The following is a 23359-nucleotide window of genomic DNA, read 5'->3' as shown; positions in this document are numbered from 1 at the left end:
CGCGCGCCCAGTTGTGAGTTTAAGTCCCCAGGTTTGGGACTCAAACTGTGGACGACTATGTGGGAGTCCAGCGATGTAACCATTACACCAACTGCTGGTCCTCTGTTTGATTTTTTAAAAAATAATGATTTATTTAATCTTATTTATTTGTTCATTTATTTTAATTTGACCAGAGAAAGACAGACACACAAAGAGAGAGAAAGTGAGAAAACAAGCCACCAGGTCTGGTACTCGAACCATGGTCTGCTATGTGGGAATGTCCAGTACCTTAACTACAACGCCACCTGCTGGCCCTGTGTTTGATGTTTCAACCACCTCTGGCTACCTTCAAAGTTGTCCCATTATCTTTGACTTTCAGAAATTTGATTATCATTTGTTTAAGTGAGTGTCTAGAGCATTTGGATGTTCTATTCTTTTTTAGCTCTTCTTTTTCTTTCGTTTTTCTGGATTATTTTTATTGACCTACCCTGTTTGTTAGTTTGTTTGTTTGTTTTTTGAGAGATTTTTGCTATAGGGCACCAGCACTCGCCTGAGAGAGAGACAGAAAGTGAAAAATCACTCCCTGGGGGGATGGCCATGTTGCAATCCCTTTTCCACCATTCTCCTTTTGGGTTTTTGGGCATGCGTGTGCATGCACCTGGTTTGAATTTTAAGACACTGGATGTGGGACTTGAATCGTGGTTGGCCACGTGAGAGTCTAGCACCTTAACTACTATGCCACTTGCTGACTCCTGTTGACCTATCTTTTAAGTTTGCCAATTCTTTTCTCATCTGTTACAGTATACTGATGAGACTGTTGGAGGAATTCTTTATTTTTGATATCATGCTTTTTATTTCTATCATTTCCAGTTAATGTTCACTTATAGTTTTCATATCTGTTGGAGTGCCTTATATATTCATACATGTTTTCCTTTTCCATTTGATCCTTGAACACACTAATCATAGTTGGTCCAAAGTCCTTATCTGGTAGTTTCAACATCTGAGCTATCCCTTGACATAAATGGTATTTCATTCTCACTTTTTTGTGTTGTAATATTTAAATGAATGCCAAACATGTAGACAAATAGTAAAGACTAAAGTAAACATTATTTGAACCTGGAAGTGTGGAAGCTTCTTCTGTTAGGGAATTGAATCAGTTGGGTTTTGGTGTACCTGTCATTGTCTTTACTGTGCCATAGGCTTTAAATACCTCTAGCAGTGGGTCACTGTCACTTTTGCTTAGGGTCAGGGCTGGGTTCTGGAGTGTTTTTCTCAGCGCTGCCGCCTCTTCCCCCGCAGCCCCCTTCCTCCCAAGCTTTCAGCTACCTCTGCTTTCCTGCACCACAGACAGGTGCTCTCTTCACGCTCTTGCCCCTCCACTGCTGGTTGACTGTTGAAGCTTTTGACTTGGGGTAGACACATGGTAGAGATAGTTGTTGTCTGGTTTAATCTCAGTCTTAGGCAGAGGCTGTGTCCCTGTGTCTTAGTTCTTTTGCCCACCCTCCTTTTTTCAGCCTAACTCTGCCTTGTATCTGTGGTTAGTCTTGGGGAAGAGTTTCCTGTTCCTCCCCCAGCTGTAGCAGACCTCGCTGGTATCAGTGAAGAAACCTGGGCATGATATTAATACTTGCCTCTACCCAGGAGTACTGAGTATTTTGATTTTATTCCTTTTCCAGAAGCAGTGGATCTTTGTGTCCCCTAGATGAGAGAGTTTGACGCCTATCCCCCAACAGCTTAAGGCTTTGGTTAATAGACGAGAAAGGTCTGGAGGAGTGGGTGGGCATTGTATCTGCCTTCTAATTACTACCAATCACCTGTATGCCTGGGCCACCAAGGGAGACTATCCCTAGTCTCCTGCCCTTCCCTCAGTCAGTCTTATGAGCACAGTAGAGGTTCTTGGAAAAGGCTTGCAAGCGGGAATTCTCCTTGTGTCTGGGGTAGAAGTACTCTTCTTACAGCTATCTAAGTCCTAAATGGAGAAGCCAAACAGCTGATAGCTGCTTAATGTCCTTGTCTCCTCTTTTGTCTCTGCCATTGGAGTCTATTTCTATTGTTTCTTCTCTTTCTGTTGACTGATCTTTCTTCGAGTCATAGGTTAAATTTTCATGCTGTGTTATATGTCTAGTAATTTTTGATTGGGTGTTGCATGTTGTGAATTTAATGCTATTGTGTGCTAGAATTTTTTAAATATTTCTTTAAAGAATGTTAGATTTTATAAAAATCAAGTTACATGCAGTTAAGTTACTTACAGATCACTTTGTTCCTTTTTTCCTTCCTTCCCTCCTTTATTTTTAAATTTATTTTACACATATGTAAGAGATGGGGGGAAAGAAGGAAGGGAAAACAGGGGGAAGAGATACAGGGTTTTGCTATGCCACTGCCCTCTCCTCTCAGTCCTCCAGCTAGCCAGGATCACGGAGCATGTTTGCAGGTACACCGAGCATGTTCAGGTCAACTCCACATCTGAACCCTGGGCCTTCCCACATAGCTCCAGCACTGTGTAGCAGCATTCTGCCTGTACTACCGTGGCTAGGACTTAGGTTTGTATTTAAGCTCTTTTTAGGTGGTTTAGAGTAGCTTTTATTCTAGAACAAATTTAGCTCTATTCCTGAAGCATAGCCATTTGAGTTATTTTATGAAATCCTTGCAGATTCAAGGAAGCCTCTTTATTCTGGCTGGGGGGAAGTTGAATAATTCCTTATCTTTTGTGAACTCTGGGAATTGTTCATTTACAGCTTTTTTTCTGGTAACAGTTCTTTCCTCAGATTGTTATTCATCCAGAATTCAAGAGGACCCAAATGCTGGAGCTTTGTCTCTTTTTATCTCCCTCTTGTGTGTTTTGAACAGCCTCACAAATTTTTGCTCTTTGGACTCCTTGAACTCAAGTCTGTTTATTCAACTCAGTTAAAGTTGCTGAACTGTTTGGGTGCTTTCCCCTGAGTCACAGTTTAAGAGTTACCTTTAGGCAGAAAGCCAAGGTTATGGTAGAATTCATCTTTTTTTTTTTTTGGAGAGATTTTCACTGTAGGGCGCGTGCGCTCGCCAGACAGACAGAGAGAGACATAGAGACAGAAAGCGAGAAATCACCCCCCAGGGGGGTTGGTCATGCCGCAATCCCTTCTCCTCCATTCTCCTCTCAGGATCTTGGGCATGCACGCACACGTGCCCGGCGTGAGTTTTAAACCACCGGGTCCGGGACACGAACCGCGGTCGACTACGTGGGAGTCCAGCGACATAGCCATTACGCTAACTGCTGGTTCCCGGTAGAATTCATCTTGTCTGTTTCTCTTTTCTCACAGATCATATTCTTAGCTGCCTGTTGTCCAGTGTCTGAAAAAAGTAGTTTCCTATATTGTATCCAGTTTTCTAGTTGTTTATGTGAGGGAGTTAATTACAGACCACTTGGAAGTCCCTTGATTATCCTGTAAAAGTAGAATGTTTTTATTTAGGGACAGTTCTGTTACAATTTGATTTTTTAAAAATAATTTTATTTGTTATTACTATTTTTTAATTTGACCAGAAGGACACAGAGAGAAAAAGGAGGGAAAATGGGAAAGCAAACTGCCAGATCTGGGACTCGAACTGCAGTCGGTAGTGTGGGAGCCTAGCATCTTAACCACCATGCCACCTGCTGGCCCTACAAGTTGATTTTAAATATTATTGGTTTTAAAAGAAATACAAATCAAATTCTGTTTCATATTTATAATAGAAGTAAATTCCAAATGAATTAAGGATGTAAATGACAACACAGAACAAAAAATTAAATGCCCTTAGAAAATATTGGCGAATAGCTTTTTAGACCTTGCGAATAGGAAAAAAGTTACTTAGGACATAGAAAAAGTTTTTTGTTTTTTTTTTTTAAAGAATGATTTGGTTTAACTTTATTTATTCACTCATTTATTTTTAACTTGACCAGAGAGGACAGAGTGAAAGAGAGGTTGAGAGAGAGAGAGAAAGGGAGAAAGCTAGCTGCCAGGTCTAGGACTTGAACTGTAGTCCAGCACCCTTAACCACCACATCACCTACTAGCCCAGAAAAAATTTTAAGACACAGAAGAAAGGGTCTTTAGACACCAAAAGCATTGGTTATAAAAAAAAAAAATCAATAAATTGATTCTTAAAATTAATAGGTTTTTGGGGCCAGCAAGTGGCATGGTAGTTAAGGGTACTGAACTCCCACATAGCTAACCACAGTTTGAGTCGTGGACCTGGCAGCTTGCTTTCTCACTTTCCCTGTCTCTCTCTCTCTCTTTGTTCCTCTCTGGTCAAATTTAAATTTAAAAATAGAAATAATGTTAAATAGAATTTTTTTTTTTTTCGAGAAGTTTTTGCTGTAGGGCATGTGCACTCACCAGAAAGACATACAGAGAAAGGGAGACAGAAAGCGAGAAATCACCCTCCAGGAGGGATGGCTGTGCTGCAATCCCTTCTCCTCCATTCTCCTCTCAGGATCTTGGGCACGCACACACACGTGCCTGGCGTGAGTTTAAGCCACCGGGTCCAGGACTCGAACCATGGTCAGCTACATGAGAATTCAGCGACATAGCCATTACACTAACTGCTGGTCCCTAAATAAAATATTTTTAAAAAATTAATAGCTTTTTAAAATTCAAAAAACCTTTAAATAAAATGGAAAGAGCGATAAACTGGGAGAAGATAATTCATAATATATGCAAATGCAAAAGATGATAAAAACTTATGAGGGGGCTTCAAAAAGTTCGTGCAAAATGTCTTATGAAAAATAAACTTGTACATTAATCCATTTTTCCACAACTTTTTAAAGTTTCCTTATGTGAAGAACTTGACCAGTCAATGATAAAAGAACACAAACTTGGTATAACAGTGGGTAAAACACATGAATAGATATTTTCCCAAAAAAGAATACTCACATGACCAATAAATATATGAAGACAACATCATTAGTACTTAAGGAAATGTACATTAGGACCACAGTAAGAAATCTTTTTAAACTGATTTTTACTGGCAAAAATTAAGAGGATCTTTTTATATATTGTCAAAAGGAGTATAAACTGACGCAGCCACTTTAGCTTACAGTGTCTGTCTGATCTCCTGAGGGTGAATGTACACATAATTTATAACCCTGCAGTTCTCCTCCTACGTGTATATTCAGGAGTCTCTGCAGGTACATCAGGGTGCATGTATACAGGTGTCCATAGCAGTGTTGTGCATAATATGTGCAACCCAGAAACAGCCCAGACGCTCATCAGTGGGAGAGTTGATTAAAAACAAATAAGTATGATACACAGTATTCATACAGCACATGCACATGTGGCCAGCAGATGGCCTGAAGGTTAGATTCATGTGGTAGATTCCACATGGCCAATTTCGTGGTTCAAGTCCTGAAACTGGCAGCTTGAAAATCACCCTGGACACGTGTGTGTGCACGCGCCCAGAATCCTGAGTGGAGAATGAAGGAGAAGGGGCTGTGATTGCAGTGTGACCATTCCCCACTGGAGGTGAATTCTCTCTTTCTCTCTCTCTATCTCCCCAGCAAGTGCCTGTATCCTGTAGCTTTAAAAAAACAAACAAGCAAACAAATAAAAAACTATGAATATACAGCAGAATAAGCCAAAGATAATTAACATTGTGGATAAGACTGAATAATATAATAGTAAGTGGAAAAAGTAAGTCCTAAAAAGTCCTACTCAGCATGATACCCACCCCTTTTTAAAATTTTTATTTATTTATCTATTTATTGTGATTTTCGAGCCACTAGGTCTGGGACTTGAACCACAATTGGCCATGTGAGAATCCAGTGCCTTAATCGCCATGGCACCTATTGGCCCATACACCCTATTTTAATAAAATGGAAATATTCTTTAAAAATTAAAATAAAGAGCTTTTTTTGTGCAGATAGCAGGCCCGCAAGCATGGTGAACGTCCCTAAAACCCACCGGACCTTCTGTAAGAAGTGTGGCAAGCACCAATCTCATAAAGTACACAGGACAAAAAGGGCAAGGATTCTCTGTGTGCTCAGGGACAGCGCCATTCTGACAGGAAGCAGATTGGCTATGGTGGACAGACTAAGCCTATTTTCCAGAAAAAGGCCAAAACTACAAAGAAGATTGTGCTGACGCTTGAATGTGTTGAGCCCAACTGCAGATCTAAGAGAATGCTGGCTATTAGAGATATAAGCATTTTGAGCTGGGAGGAGATAGGAAGAGAAAGGGTCACGTGATCCAGTTCTAAGCCTCATCTTTTCTATTATGAAGACAACAAAATCTTGAGGTGAATGTTCACCTCATTTGATTACAGTTGGTCTATTTGTAAGGGAATAAAGTAATCAATAAAATTGCCCTTTCGGGGAAATTTGATTCATGGTACTACTTGTTTTGGATTAAATCTGACTGGCTGAGCTCAAAAAAAAAAAAAAATTAAAATGAATAAGTGTTATATATAAATGCAAAAAGGAATCTATAAAAAGAAAAGTGAGAGAATGACGAACATGTGAATGTGATAACTTTTGGAGTTAGGGAAGTGGGGAGATGGGATGGAGGAGATTATGCCATTTAAATTATTATCAAGGTCTTTTTTTTTTTTTTTAACAATACCTATTTGCTAGCAAAATGCTATTGTTAAGTCATTTTTAAAAAAGTTTGCTGTAGGGTGCATGTGCTCATCCCCCTTTTTGGAATTAACTTTAGAGCCAGTTTGGACCACAGACAAGTATCAGTCACATTGCTTTAAAATTACTCTTAGGTTTTTATCTCCCTCCAAATTTGCTTGCTTATGCATTCCTTGTATTTACCACATTGGCTTCAAATGATTTTTAACTTTCTCTACCCATAAAAACCGGTGGTTGCTTTTGAAGATATTAAAGTATGTTGGAAGTAATTTTATTAGCAAAAATAAAATCATGTCTTCCTTGAAGAGAGTAGCACTTTCTGCATGTACAACTTTTGGCATATTTAAGTCTTATTTCAAAGTGACCTTGAACATGGTCTCTATTAAGTGCATAGCAGAATACACCTAATCAGTATCAGTGTGGGCCTAACTTTAGATGATTTTGTGATTTAATATGTAGTGAGTGGGCTTCTCTTTGTTGTCCGTCACCAGGTCTACAATGTTTACATGGCAGGAAGGCAGCTGTGTTCTAAGAGGTACCGGGAGTTTGCCATCCTACATCAGAACCTGAAGAGAGAGTTTGCCAACTTCACATTTCCCCGACTTCCAGGAAAGTGGCCATTCTCATTGTCAGAACAGCAGTTAGATGCCCGACGTCGGGGGTTAGAAGAATATCTAGAAAAAGGTAAGCCAGACTCAAACTCTAATATTCCGAGGAAGTACAAGGTCTTCAGTGTATATTGCAACTCCTAAACTGCATTGCTAAATTTCTTGAAACTTACTAGTGAAATAAATAAAGTTTCTGACTTACAGGTGTTGACTGGTCTGATATTTGATGGCAAGACTGAAATGTCTAGTACAGTGATTAGTAGCCTGTCTTATTGGCTCACTGAGCACTTAACAGAAAAATGATTAGTTTTTGATGCATTTAATGGTCCTTAATAGGCCTTCATTTATAGTGTTGTATTATTTGCCAGCAAACACATACAGATTCATCAGAATGCTGAATTGATTAGGGAAGTAAATAGGCAGTATTTAAATCATTTTCATTAAACTGATTCTCGGCTCATCAGCATAGCCTACATGAAAACTTACTCCTTTCACAGTATTCATGGATAGGTTGCTGACTTGTAGGTGTTCTAAAGTTCCCTAGTTCTCAGTAGGCTATAGGTGCAGTATGGAAACTTATTTGTCATCTTAGTGTTTCCAAATGATACATCAGGAGTCCACGAGTATGGATGCCAAAACATTTTGTTTATCCAGAAAAGCAGGGAAATGACACAGATCTACTGAATAAGTTAGTTGATCTTGTGGCTCAGAGAGACCTTGTCTTACTCCATTATAGAGTTGTATAATTTGTAAACTGCAAAAATAAGATTTTCTTTAAAATACCAGTTTACTAGAATAATGGCCTTATCTGATATTTAGTAATTCTGTGTCCTTGTATAAAAACTAATTGACCTAGTTGAATTTTTTTAAAACTTTGGTGTAGGGAGGATTATCCCTGAAGAAAAACCATTTCCCCCATAGAAGGTAGTGGAACTTCTTCATCTGTTTTTAGCTTTTTCTAACATGGACTGGCCTCTGAATACAGCCCTTGGGAAATGAGAAAGCATACTTTTTTTTTTTAATCAAATGAAGTAAATCATCAGTGTAATTTACTATCCTCATGAGAATATCAGGAAATTAACTTTCTTAGACTTAGGCAATTAGCTACTTACCTGCCTGCTTTACTTTCTAACTTAAACACATTTTTAGGGAGGTTATTTTGAAGCTAAAGTCAGTGAGGTAACATGATGTGCCCAGCTTAATACTTAATTATTTAACCATTTTTTTCTAAGTGTCTTTAATTGTTATGGTTCTATGACTGATCTGCTCTTGGGCCAAATAGATATTTTTCCTTTGGTATTTCTATTTTTAAAATTTTATTATTTTTATTATTGTTATTATTTTTAATTTGATCAGAGAGAGAAGGGGAAAGTGAGAAAGCAAGCTGCCAAGTCCAGGATTCAAACCTTAGTTGGCCATGTGGGAATCCAGCATCTTAACTAGTATGCCACCTCCCGGCTCCTGGTATTTCTAATTAAAAAAAATTTTTTTTAAATTCATGACAGAGCACTTGTGCATATGTGCATACTGAGAGAGAGAGGAGTACCTCCACAAGGTCCAGCTGTGCTGTTATCCCCTTCCTCCTGTCCTCCAGTCCCTTCGATCTTGGGCACTCGTGTGCATGCCTGGCATGTTTCAGGCTGGAGATTCAATCAGGGTACTCTTATTTATTTTTTATTAAATTTGCCAGAGGGTGCTTGCACTTGCTAGAGAGAGACAGAGAAGGAAGGAGGGAAACTGAGAAAGCACTCCTCATGGAGAAAGGTAATGCTGCAATCCCTTTTCCTCCGTTCTCCTTTTGTGATTTTGGGCACTTAACACACACATGCCCTGAGTGTCTGTCTCTTAAGTCACCGATCTGGGACTGACCTGTGTGGTTGCGCCATGTGGTTCACAACTGCCCTCATCATGCCCTGGACTGGGCCTGGGATCGTGGATCCGGCTCCTCATAGCTTCACTCCTGTGTGCTGGAGCCAGCCCTCAGTTTTATATTTGGCTTAGTCCTGATCACCCTTTCCCTGACACTGCCTCTTTTCTCTCATGTTTTGTTGTTCTGGCACATTAATAGGTCACATGAGATGACAAAGTTAGATTTACTGAACTTTTATTTCTCTTTTCTTGTCATGTTTATTATTTTTGACAAGCTACACCTTTGTGTTTTTATTATTCTGTTTAAATCATATTTAGATGCATGTTTGTCATGCCTTAAAACCTTCTACACCAGGTCTGCTCTGTGGCCTGGTTAAGGCAGCTGGTTTGTGCAGTTTGAATCCCAAATCCAGCAGGCTTGAGAAACATGCTGGGCACATATTCATGGGTGCCCAGAATCCTGAAAGGAGGGAAAGATGGAGAAGAGATTATGGGGTGACCATGCCACATAAGGGGTGCTTTCTTCTCTCTCTCTCTCTGTCTCTCTGTCTCTGGGAAGTGCACATACCCTCAAGCCAAAAAGCAAAACAGAAACAACTTTCCAATACCAGGGATAGCATGCTACCTCATCATTGCTTTCTCTTGATGAGTTAAACTTAAACCTCATGAAGACACTTCATGAAGCTGACCTACATGAGGTTACCAGTTTGCACCCGGAGACGACTGAGTCTGCCAGGCACACATGTGCCCATGATCTCGACTGGTTGAGACTGGGTGTGGATCATAGTGACAAGACCCTGTTGGGGATACTGTATATCTATCTCACTCATGGAATAAGTTTTTTTAAAAAAGACTATTTTAAAAAAGAACCTGGGACCAGCAGATGGCATAATGGTTACATTGCTGGACTACATAGTTGACCACAGTTTGAGTCCCAGACCCAGTGACTTAAAACTCACGCCAGGCGTGTGTGCATGGGTGCCCAAGATCCCCAGAGGAGAATGGAGAAGAAAGGATTGAGGTGTGGCCACCCCCCCAGGAGGTGATTTCTCACTTTCTGTCTCTCTGTCTTTCTCTGGTGAGTGCATATGCCCTATAGCAAAATTCTCTCTTAAACAAAACAAAACAAAAAGACTTAATATTAAACTTAAACCTCATGAAGACACTTCATGAAGCTGACCTACATGAGGTTACCAGTTTGCACCCGGAGACGACTGAGTCTGCCAGGCACACATGTGCCCATGATCTCGACTGGTTGAGACTGGGTGTGGATCATAGTGACAAGACCCTGTTGGGGATACTGTATATCTATCTCACTCATGGAATAAGTTTTTTTAAAAAAGACTATTTAAAAAAAGAACCTGGGACCAGCAGATGGCATAATGGTTACATTGCTGGACTACATAGTTGACCACAGTTTGAGTCCCAGACCCAGTGACTTAAAACTCACGCCAGGCGTGTGTGCATGGGTGCCCAAGATCCCCAGAGGAGAATGGAGAAGAAAGGATTGAGGTGTGGCCACACCCCTGGAGGTGATTTCTCACTTTCTATCTCTCTGTCTTTCTCTGGTGAGTGCATATGCCCTATAGCAAAATTCTCTCTTAAACAAAACAAAACAAAAAGACTTAATATGTTCTTGAGTTTATAATCTTGCTTTTAGGGTCTTAAGCAGATTTTCTCTTTGTTTTCCACAGTATGTTCAATACGAGTCATTGGTGAGAGTGACATAATGCAGGAATTCCTATCAGAATCAGATGAGGTAGGTAAATCCCCCTTAAGTGACTGTTTTCCTCTTGATTCCTTATGGGAGAAAATAAATCAAAGATGCCAATTATGAATCAACTTCCTATAAACTCTCCAAACAACTACATTTTTTCTACTTTTCATATGTATCTTGCTTATCTACCCTTCAAGACCTAGTATCAGAGCCATCTTCTCTTTGAAGCCTTCCCTGATGACTCAAGTCATCAATTTTTCATTCCACCAAGAACTTTCGCAGTCAGTTCCATTCAGTTATCACCTGTTGCTATCTCATTCTCTAATTTTTATACATATAATCAGATTGTCACTTTATATTTTTAGCTTACAAGAGTGTGAGCTACCTGTAGGTAAGAGCTAAATCTTGATCATCTTTATATTCCCAGTGCCTTACCAGTGTCAAGCATGTTGAAGGTGTTTAGTAATACTAATTGAGTAAAAAAAAAGGAATATGTCATGCTGATGTATGTGTGTTATCCACTAATTAGTTTATTTGTATATCTTATTTTTACGACTAGATTATAAGTTTCTTATAGGTGAGGGTTTTTAATAAAGTAATGCTTAGAATAGTTTTCAATAATGAATAGTTCTTTTTAAAATGGTAAATGAAGATGGATTTGTTTCTAAATAGTTGATTCGCTAATAAAAATTATGAGGACAAAAGTCTATTAGAGAATGTGTTAATTATTGAAAGCAATAATTTCATTTTAATTAAGGAGAATAAGAATTATTTATTCTTTGCTAGAGGACAATTTGGCATCAGACTAATATAGATCTCTGAGTTTCACCCATTTTTCCTTTCAAAGCTATCCTAAATTATTTCAGGATTCAGAAGGAAGTTAGAATAACTCTTGAGCCAATCTACATGCCTACCTATTGAAACCAGGGAATATATGTTGGAACACTATTTTCCATTGTTTCCTTTTTTCAGTTGTGGGTTCTGAATCGGGTAAGGGAAGTGAACCAAAAATCTCATCTGTATTTGCCCTAGACTGTTTTCCCAAGTTTTCTGTTTTGAGATGTGAACACTGACCTCAACATGTTTCTTTTCTCCCTGTTCATCTTAAAGGCTTGACTTCTGCTGCAGCTTAAAGTCAGCTTTATGACTTGTAGATATATTGACTGTTAAGGTGTCTTTTTTCCCTTTTATTGGAACTCACTTCCTCTCCATCACATGTTTAGGTTATTGTTTAGCCAGCCTATTACAGGGAGAATGAGGAAATACTGAGTCATAAATTCTTTCTCTGTCTTTTCCCCCAGAACTACAATGGTGTGTCCGACGTAGAGCTGAGAGTAGCATTACCGGACGGAACAACGGTGACAGTCAGGGTTAAAAAGAATAGTACTACAGACCAAGTGTATCAGGTAAATTAAACTCAAGCATGCAGACTTGATATTGGATGGTGTGAAGCTAAGAACAAAGATTAAATGAGTGAATATATATAAAGCGCTTTGAGTGTCTGGCACATAATAGTTTATTAAATGTTAGCTACTGTTGTTATTGTTGTTAATGTGAATGTTCTTTGCTCTCCTTGAAAGAAAGGTACAGGAAATATTCCAGATTGTAGTAATGTGATTAACTCCTCCTTTAAAATTTTTTTTAGTTGTAAAATACTTTATAATATTATGAAAACAGAATATACAATGAGTCTCTCTATACTCATTATTTATATTTAATAATTATCAATATTTTGCCACATTCGTGACATGTATCCTTTTTTTCTTTTCCTTTAACTATTTGAAAGCAAATTCATGTTAGCGGACCTGTACGAACTTTAGTATGCATATGAAAATAAGGACATAATTCTTACACAGCTATGGCACCATACCAAGCTTAAAAAATAGCACTATTTGGGACCAGCAGCTGGTGTGGTGGTTAAGGTGCTGGACTCCCACATGGCTGACTGTGGTTTGAGTCCTGGACCTAGCGGCTTGCTTTCTCACTTTCCCTCTCTCTGTCTCTTTCTCCTTCTCTGTCTTTCTCTGGTAAGCACATATGCCCTATAGCAAATTTTAAAAATAATAATAATAAATTAAATAAATAATTCTAAAAAAATTAGCACTATTTTCTTTTTTTTTTAAGGATTATTTATTTATTCATCTATTATTATTATTTCTCAGTTTGACCAGAAAGAGAGAGAGGGAAAGCAAGCCTCCAGGTATGGGACTCAAACCAGCTGCTACTGGCCATGTGGGGGTCCAGCACCCTTAACCACCATGCCACCTGCCAGCCCCCTATTTCCTTGTTTTTAACTCATAACTACTCTGTAATCAGATTTTTCAGATTGTCTAAAAATGATTTTTACATTTGGTTTGTTAGATCTGTATCTAAACAAGGTCCTTACATCACTATTTTTTAAATAGAGCAGTCCTCCTTCCCTTCCCAGCTTTTTTCCCAATCATTGTTTTGTTACAGAAATTGGGTCAGTGTCCGGTGGAATGTCCCACATTCTGAATTTATGTTTGTTTCCTTGTGGTGGTGTTTAATATATCCTCTCTGTCTCTATTTCTGTAAGTGGAAGTTTGTTTTAGAGGCTGGCTTAGATTCAGGTTCTGCTTTTTTTTTTTTTTTTTTGCTATAGGGCCCGTGCGCTCGCCAGACAGACAGAGAGAGACATAGAGACAGAAAGCGAGACATCACCCCCCACCGCAGGGTGGTCCCTGCAATCCCTTCTCTTCCATTCTCCTCTCGGGATCTTGGGCACGCACGCACATGTGCCCGGCGTGAGTTTTAAGCCACCAGGTCCGGGACGTGAACTGTGGTTGACTACGTGGGAGTCCAGTGACATAGCCATTATGCTAACTGCTGGTTCCCAGGTTCTCCTTTTTTTGATAAGACTACTTCAGAATTGATGCTATGTACTCCATACTGCCACTTCTTCCTTTTTTTTTCCTTTAGAATTATTTATTTATTTAATTTTAGTTATTATTTTAATTTGACCAGAGAAAGATAGAGGGGAAATGAGAAACCAAGATGTGAAGTCCAGGACTCAAACAATAGTCCAGCCATATGGAAGTCCAGCGCTTTAACCACTATGCCACCTGCCCGTCCTGTTCTGCTTCTTAACAGGAGATACACAATATTTTGTTATTCCACTTAAAAAAAATTATGTATTTATTTAATTCCATTTGTTATGATTTTAATTTGACCAGACAGAGAGAGAGAGAACGGGAAAGCGAGAAAACAAATCGCCAGGTCTGGAACTCGAACCACAGTTGGCCATGTGGGAATCCAGCCCCTTTAACCACTGTGCCACCTGCTGGCCGGTTATTTCACTTTTAATGGGACTGAAATCCATCAGTAGGTTTAGGCAGTGATTATCTGATCTCTACATTGTAAAGTTCCCCATTGATCTTTTATCAAACGAATATATCTGTTGATGATTGTTGCCTTAACTAATGATTTTATTAAAGGTATCAAAGTGCTGATTTTCTAAATCTCTCATTTCTTTATTATTATTATTTTAGTTAACTTTATTTATTTATTTATTTTAATTTGATCAGAGAGGAACAGAGAAAGAGAGAAAAGGGAAAGTGAGAAAGCAAGCCGCCACATCTGGGACTCGAACTGTGGTTGACCACGTGAGAGTCCAGTGCCCTTAGCCACCACACCACCTGCCAGTCCCAATCTCTCTTTTCTTCACACTTACCAGCTAGAATTTTGTAAATAACTCTTCTTTATCAACTAAGACTAGTTATCCTAAAATGCAGTTTGAGAGAAAGAGAGGATATTTAATTCTTTCATTTTGTTACCAATTTTCAGAGTGAAGAATTGGTGCCCCAGTTGACTCCAGTGATGGCCAATGAGATAATTGTTATATTTTACTCTTTCAGTGCTTTGTGGGTTTATTTTAGATTCAAAGTGATTTAATCAGTAGCATACAAAGGGATTTTTAAAAGTTCATGTAAATGCAATTAAAGTTCAAGTTTTGAGGGCCTGGCCAATGGTGTGGTGGTTAAGACAACTGGATACCACATGGCCATCTGTATGATTCAAGCCCCAATTCCAGAGGCTTGGGAGACATGCCAGGTCAAAATCCCGAGGAGAATGGAAGAGAAGGGATTGTGGCATGGCTATCTCCCTGGGAGGTGCTTTCTCATGTTCCTTCTCTACCTCTCTCTCTGTCTGGCAAGTTCACACAAATTTAAAAAAAAAAAAAAGATACAAGTCAAAACCAGCAGTTAGTGTAATGGCTATGTCGCTGGATGCCCACGTAGTCGACAGCGGTTCTAGTCCCAGACCCGGTGGCTTAAACTCACGCCAAGTGCGTATGCATGCGTGCCTAAGATCCCCAGAGGAGAATGGAGAAGGGATTGCAGCATGGCCATCCCCCCATGGGGGGTGATTTCTCACTTTTTGTTTCTCTGTCTTCCTGGCAAGCACATGTGCCCTATAACACCCCCAAAAAAAAAAGATACAAGTTGATTTTGTTGCAAAAAGATTTTTCCTATAAAATCACTATAGGGACCAACAGATGATGTAGTGGTTACATTATTGAATTTCCACACGGCTGACCACAGCTTAAGTCCTGGACCTAGTGACTTGAAATTCACTTTGGGTGCATATGTGTATGCCCAAGATCCCAGGAGAAGAATGGAGAAGGAATTATGACATGGCTATCCCCCTGTGGGTGATTTCTCACTTTCTCTCTTACTGTCTCTGTCCTTCTCTCTGGCGAGCATATACACCCTAATAAAAAGTTCTAAAAAACCTCTTTAAAGAAAAAATATGCACTATATTTTCTTTCTTAAAAAATACTCATTTATTTATTTATTTATTTATTATTTTAAAATTTGACCAGGGAGAAACAGAAAGAAAGAAAGGGGAAGTTAGAAAGCAAGATGCTAAGTCCAGTACTTGAATTACAGTCAGCCATGTGGGAGTCCAGAGCCTTAACCACCATGTCACCTACTGGTCTCAGTATTTTTATAATACACATTTTTCCATGAACCTTTTGAAGACCCCTCATATAATAAAAAAAAAAAAAAAAAAGATGAAGTCTTGAGATCAACAGTTGGCATAATGGCTGTGTCACTGGACTCCCATGTAGTCTACGCGGTTCAAGTCCCAGACCCAGTGTCTTAAACTCATGCCAGGCGTGTGTGCATGCGTGCCCAGGATCCCAAGAGGAGAGTGGAGCAGAAGGGATGGTGGCGTGGCCATCCTCTGGGGGATGATTTCTTGCTTTCTGTCTCTCTGTCTGTCTGGCAAACGCACACACCCTATAGCAAAAACCTCTCAAAAAAAAAAGATGAAGTCTTACTGGAGCCAGCAGGTGGCACGGTGGTTAGGGTGCTGGAATCTCACATGGCTGATTGTGGTTCAAGTCCAAGACCTGGTGGCACGTGGGCATGTGTGCCCAGGATCTCAGGAGGAAAGTGGAGGAGAAGGGATTACTGCATAGCCATCCTTTCTAGGGGGCAATGTCTCACTTTCCCTTCATTGTCTTGCTCTGTCTCTCTTGAGTGAGCACACACTCCTTATGGCAAAAACCTTTAAAAAAACCAAAAACCAGAAAAGATGAGATCTTATTACATCCTAATCCTGTGCTTCAGCCTCTCAAGTAACTGGGACCACAGGCATGTGCCACTGTATCCTGCTTTTAGGGTGGGCTGGAATTAGATTGGGCTCCCATATGGCCTCAGCTTGCCATGTAGCAGCATCTTCTGCCAGTGCATTGCCATGGCGAGACCTGTGTTATCTTTTTGATGCTCAAATTGTTTCATCCTTGATCAGAAGTTCTTCATGTCTGTTCTTGTGTGCCTATTTAAGAAAAATAATTATTTAATTTTATTCATCATAATCATCATTATTATTTTAATTGAACAGAGGGAGATGGGGGTTGGGGGTGGGGGTGTGGAATTGAGAAAGCAAGCTGCCAGGTCCGGGACTCAAACTGCGGTCAACCATGTAGGACTCTAGTGCCCTAACCACCACACTACCTGCCGGCCCCACCTGTGTGCTTTTTTTCCCCCAAGAATTATTTTATTTAACTTTAATTTTTATTATTTTCGAGTTCGATGAGAGAGAGAGAGAGAGAGAGAAAGTGAGAAAGGAAGCCACCAGGTCTAGGACTTGATCCATGGTTGGCCATGTGGGAATCCAGCACTCTTAACCACCACGCCACCTGCCGGCCCCTCCTGTGTGCTTCTCAGGCAAACTATTATTTTTGATAGTATCCTTGCTTTTTTGTCCATATGTCCTGGGCTCATCTTTATATTTCCTACCCTAGATTTAGCACAAGCCATTTCCCCAGTGAATTCCTTTTAGTGAGAGACAATATTTAAAGATTATGATTGGGTGCTGGTTGGGTGCTGGTGTGTGCTGGCCTTTTCATTGGCCTTTAATTCTATAGTGGTTAAGATTTTCAGGGAGATAAGCAGGCTCCTGGATGTAAATACTTTTTTCTCTTTTGTAGAAAATATTTAGAAAAAGAAAAAAACTACCCTCCCCCCCAACATTTATTCAGCTGTTGTCTCTAGTAAAGGCTGTGCTGGATTTCAGGTATTTCTGAAATTCACAGTGGTGGGGAAAGCTCCCTAGTTTTAATTTGCCGCTGTTTTGTTTTGCATTTTGCTCAATTTTTGGTTTTGTTTTCCTTTACAGGAGGGGGTAGGGGAGAAACAGGGAATGGGAGAGAGATGTAGGCATTTTTTTTTTTTTTTTTTTTTTGGACAGGATCTCATAATGTTGCTATCCTTCTACCGCAGCCTCCCGATTAGCCAAACAACTGGACCGGCATGCTCAGGTTGGTCTGGGAGCTGAACCATGGCTTCCAGCCTTGTAAACAGTGGTGCCTGCCTCTGAGGCTCGGCCTGTTTGCTTTGCCTTTTTTATGTGTTTCTCTAGCGAGGTCTAGATTTCCCTGCGGCCTAGATTTCTCTATTCTTTCTCCCAACCTTGATGCTGATACTTCTAGTTAGAAGCCATTTTCTAAACCTTGAAAAACGTTCAGTTTCTTTCTTTCTTTTTGGTTTCCTTTACTTTTGAGAACTTTTTGCTATAGGGTATGTATGTTCACTAAAGAGACAGACAGAAAGCAAGAAATCATCCCATGGGGAGATGACCACACCACAGTCCCTTCTCCTCCATTCTCTTCTTGGGATTTTGGGCATGCACACACATGCACCCAGTGTGAGTTTCAAGCCGCCAGGTCTAGGACTCAAACCATGGTCTATCATGTGGGAGTCTAGTGCCTCAACCACTGTGCACCCTGAGAAATATTCAATTTCTATTCAGTGCAATACAGAATGGTAATTTAGAACACTTAGAATCTCTCTTTCCTAAATTGTATCAGTGATAAACCTAAACCTTATATTTAAGCAGATAGGGTAGGGATATAATCATATTTTATTTTCTGAGATATAAATATTAAACAGTTTTATCTTGTTCAGTTAATACCTTATTTATATGAAATTGATCATGAAAAGGAATTTTGTTGCATCTAGTCTCTAGTCTGTTTTTTTTTTGCTTTGTGCTTTGCTGTTGTTTGTATGTAGTTTCATTTTTAATTTTTTTGTACATGTAATCTGTCAGTTTATTTGTCATGCTGAAACCTTAGTTCTTAAATAGAAGGACTGGCTCTTGTTTAATATGCCAACAATTTGCCATTTTCATGTGGATATTGGTGACTAATTTTTAGGAAATGGAGATGCTTAATGTTCTAACCTGGGCTCATTTGAAAAAAATAAAATTTGTGAAGTCTGAATAAAATTGATGAATGGAATGGTATTTTAAGTTTAAGAATCAAAGATACAGATCTTACAAGTTAACAGCTTATATTAAATGTAGCCTGGGGGCCGGTAGGTAGTGTGGTGGTTAGGGGCGCTGGACTCCCAGATGGCTGACCATGATTCAAGTCCTGAACCTGGTGGGTTGCTTTCTCACTTTCTTTCTCTCTCTCCCTCCCCGCTTCTCTCCCTCTCTCTCCTTGTCTGGTCAAATAAAAATAAATAAATAAATACAGTTAAATAAAAATAAATGTAGTCTGAATGTGTGAAACTGGATATTTAAGAGTGGTTTTCTTTGTAAGACCTCTTATAGCAAAAACATTACTTGTAAATGGTATTTAAAAATACCTGTGTGAAATGAAATCACTTTTCAGAGAGGAAAACTAATTAAAGGAGGGACTGTTATCAAGTTATATTGGAAGAAAGAAACTCATATTTAGAGATCATAGCTGTATGGGTTAAATAAAGATGATTTTCCCCTTTAATACACACACATGTGTACACATGCATATACACAAAGAAGGGTAGCTACAGACCACGAATTCCGTTTTTGGGAAGCCAAGATGGCAGAAGCTCTTCTTACCTTCCGTCTGTATGCATATACCTGCCTTTCCCGCAGCATTGTCTGAGTGAGTTTTCCTGAAACCAGTGTGCTCTGTTCATACTTTAGGCCATTGCAGCAAAGGTTGGCATGGACAGTACGACAGTGAATTACTTTGCCTTATTTGAAGTGATCAATCATTCCTTTGGTAAGTGCTAGTGACCGATAATGAGTTTTGTTTGGGGATGTCTTATTCTTTTTTTTTAAATAATTATTTTAGTATATTAATTACTATTATTTTTAAATTTGACCAAAGAGAGAGGGAAAGTGAGAAGGCAAGCCACCAGGTCCAAGACTCAAACCATGGCCTGCCATGTGTGAGTCCAATACCTTAACAACCACACCACCTGCTTGCCCATTAACATTTTATTTTATCTATTTTTTAAAAATTATTTATTTAATTTTATTTATTATTATTTAATTCATCAGAGAGATAGAGGGAAAGTGAGAAAGCAAGCCACCAGGTCTGAGACTCGAACTGCCATCAGTTATGTGGGAATCTAGCCACCACCCCACCGGTTGGCCCCAACATTTTCTTTTATTTATTTATTTTTAATTATTTATTTATTTTTATGTATTTATTTGAGCAGAGAGAGAAAGAGAATAAGAAAGCAAACTGCCAGGTCTAGGACTCGAACCATGGTTGACTATATGGGAATGTAGCACCTTAACCACCACACCACCTGCCAGCCCCTAACATTTTATTTTTTAACAATCTTTTCAGAACAGTTTTCAGAAGTTAGAGATATTTTGCTCAAAAGTCTTTTTTTTTCCTTTTTTTTTAAGAACTCTTTATTTACTTTTTATTATTATTATTATTTATTTTGCTGTAGGGCACATGTACTCACCAGAAACACACACACACATACACAGAAAGTGAGAAAGCAAGCCACCAGGTCTGTGACTGGAACCATGGTTGGCTATGTGGAAGTCTAGCACCTTAACGAGCCAGCTGCTGACCTTAAAAGCCTTTAAAAAAAAAAAAAATAGGTTTTTACCTTAGAGTATGTGTGCTCACTGTGGGGGGAGAGAGAGAGAGAGACATAGATAGTGAGAGAGAAAGTTAGAACTCATCCCCCCAGGGGAGACAGCCACTCTGCTGTCCCGTATCCATTCTCCTTCTGGGATCTTGGGCACACACCCACATGTGCCCAGCGTAGTTTTTAATCCATTAGGTCCAGGACTTGAACTGCAGTCAGCCATGTGGGAGTCCAGTGATATAAGTGCTATGCCATCTGCTGGCTGCCCAAAAACCTTTTTGAATGGACATATTTATGTTTCTGTATGAATAGGTTTTATCTTTCTAGAAACGTTTTTTTAAAGTGGTTTTTTTTTGTTGTTGGTTTTTTTTGTTGTTTTTTTGCCATGGGATGGCATGAACTTGTCAGAGAGACAGACCAGAGACAGAGAGGGAAAGTGAGAAATCATCCCCAGGGATTGGCCACACTCCAATCTGTTCTCCTCATGGCATTTCTGGCAAGCATGCATATGTGGTTAACATGATTTTCTTTTTCTTTTTTTTTTTAAAGAGAGGTTTTTGCTATAGGGCGTGTGCACTCGCCAGAAAGACAGAGAGAGATAGAGAGACAGAAAGCGAGAAATCACCCCCCAGGGGGGATGGCCACACCTCAATCCCTTCTCCTCCATTCTCTTCTTGGGATCTTGGGCATGCACGCACATGCGCCCGACCTGAGTTTAAGCCACTGGGTCTGGAACTTGAACTGCAGTCGGCTACCTGAGAGTCCAGTGACATAGCCATTACGCCAACTGCTGGCCCCATCAACATGATTTTCCATTGCACCACGGAGCCACCTACCATCAACATGATTTTCAAGCCTCTGGGTCTGGTACTCTTATACCGGAGTTGGCCATGTGGGATCCAGTGCCTTAACCACCATACCACATGCTGGCCCTTCCCAGGAAGTTTTATTACATGGTGGCAGGAGACTTCTCTTACAATTTTTTTTTACAATATAGGAGTGGTGGTGCTGTCCCTGTGGCCTACTGGTTAAGGGAGGTGGATCCCGCCAGCTGACTGTGCTTCAATTCCTGGCTGCAGTGGCCAGGTGCATGTGTGTGCACATACCCAAATCCCGATAGGATGAAGAAAGGATTGTGGTGTGATCACACCCCATCGGGGTGGGACTTTTTCCTTCTCCCTCTCTTCCTCCTTCCCTCTCTCCAGCAAGTGCATGAATCCTCTGACAAATAAAAAAAAAAAGTAGAGATGGTGGTCACATTAGTTGCTTTGAGACTGCAAAAAGGGAAGAGGGGCTGTGAATGACAGATTTCCTAGTGTATGGGTCTCTCTATATATGTATGTACCTCACACACACATACAAGGCTAAGGCCAGAAATGATGTAGATAATATTGGTTGATTAGACCCTTCTCATCTCAGAAAGGGGGACAGTTGGATAGATTTGGGTTGCCTTATCATCCATTCCAGGTCAAGGTATCAAAGAACAACTTTTATTCCCCAAAACAGCCAAATTACTGTTACTCTTTTTCACCCCAGTGCTAAGCAGCCTAATCAAGCAAATAAAAATTATTTTCCAAACAATTGCTCAGGTACCAGGGCACTTGGATGCTAATCTTGTCATTTTCAAAGCTTTCTATAAAATAGGAAGTATTCTTTCTTTTTTTTTTTTTTTTTAGGCTTTTTTTTTGCTATAGGGCACACACGCTCGCCAGAAAGACAGAGAGAGAAAGAGAGACAGGAAGTGAGAAATCTTCTCCATTCTCCTCTCGGGATCTTGGGCATGCACACGCGCCCGGCATGAGTTTGAGCCACCAGGTCTGGGATTCCAACTTCGGTCGTCTACATGGGAGTCCAGCAACAGAGCCATTATGCCAACTGCTGGTCCCAAAATAGGAAGTATTAAATCTGTTTTTCACAGTGTTACAAAGCTAAGAACACTTCAAGAGAGGGAAATTTAACCTTCCAAAAGAAAGGCAATATAGAAATTAAAAGTGGTGGTGTTTTAACCTCATTCCTGTGCTCTTCCTAAGAGAAGTAACTTGACTCATCTGTTTGATGAATGCCTTAGAGTTTTGGAAGTGGGTGGGAGGAACCTCTTAGTTCTTAACAATAAAAGAAGTCAATTGAAAAGCGCCTGGTGAGTAACTGGCTGCACCCTAGCTGGGTGAAAGGAGTGGCTTGCTTTCGAGGTGGTCAGTGGACTCACAGCTCTACTGTAATGAACCAGCAGCTTTAACTGAATTTGGAGGTGGTGCTGTCTGCAGTTGTCATGGTAGCCAGCCGACCTGTCTTTTAAGGTTTCAGTCCTTTTAAGGCTTAACTGGCCACTGTCATAGTTAGGAGAAGCTATAGATTTATTAGCTCCTTGATGGATTTGGGCTGACATTCTAGGTAATGATAAACAACCATCCTTAGTCTGCCTTACTTAATTTATTATAGCAAAATTTCTTAATTATAAATGTCCACTCTAGCTTTCTTTATTTTGTCTCTTCTTTAGTGCGTAAGCTGGCACCTAATGAATTTCCTCATAAACTCTACGTCCAGAATTACACATCCGCAGTGCCAGGCACCTGCCTGACCATTCGAAAGTGGCTTTTTACGACAGAAGAAGAAATCCTCTTAAATGACAATGACCTTGCTGTTACCTACTTCTTTCATCAGGTGGGTGAATTGATCTTCCTGAAAGACCTGATTTCTTTCTTTGTACACTGTAGATAATTTGCCAATTCGGTATAAATCCTTGGTTAAACTGCTTTGCTCCTGGGTCTGAGTTCTGTCTGTAATATGTTCCATCCCATTTCATAGAAGATAAGTAAGTAGGACTGGCCTTGTGATCCAGTGATTAAGGGAGCCTTGGGTCCTAAATGGCTATGGTTTGACTCCTGACCCTAGTGACTTGGTAAACATGCCAGGCAAGTATGTATGTGTATGTGCATGCATGTGTATGTCTGCGTGCCCCCCCTAAATCCTGATGCTGGAAAATGGAGGAGAAGAGATTATGATGTGACCATACCTCATTGGATTTGGGTGATATTTTCTCTCTCTCTCTCTCTGGAGAACACATATGTCTCTGACATTAAAAAAAAAAAAAAGAAAAATGTTAGAAGAAATCTTGGAGTTTTTAAAAAAATACTTTTTTAAAAAATTTACCAGAGGGTGCTTGTACTTGTCAGGAAGAGATGAGTCCCGGGGTGGTGGGGGGGGGGGCAAGCCCCCCCTTCCCATGGAAATGGTCCACCCCCAAACCC

General features: G+C 39.9%; 1 protein-coding gene across 1 annotated transcript in view; it reads left to right on the top strand.

The window, feature by feature from the left end:
- Positions 1-23359, top strand: part of SNX27 (sorting nexin 27) — a gene marked incomplete at its 5' end in the record, with an annotated part of 91132 nt that overhangs the window by 41315 nt on the left and 26458 nt on the right. Inside the window, 5 exon segments of the mRNA XM_006168511.3 lie at positions 7056-7248; positions 10736-10800; positions 12060-12164; positions 19201-19279; positions 22609-22772. Coding sequence (XP_006168573.2) covers positions 7056-7248; positions 10736-10800; positions 12060-12164; positions 19201-19279; positions 22609-22772 — 606 coding nt within the window.

Source organism: Tupaia chinensis, unplaced genomic scaffold, assembly GCF_000334495.1.
Source record: "Tupaia chinensis unplaced genomic scaffold, TupChi_1.0 Scaffold145814_1, whole genome shotgun sequence".
NCBI classification, from domain to species: Eukaryota; Metazoa; Chordata; class Mammalia; order Scandentia; family Tupaiidae; genus Tupaia; species Tupaia belangeri.
This window is presented reverse-complemented; position numbering and strand designations above follow the sequence as displayed.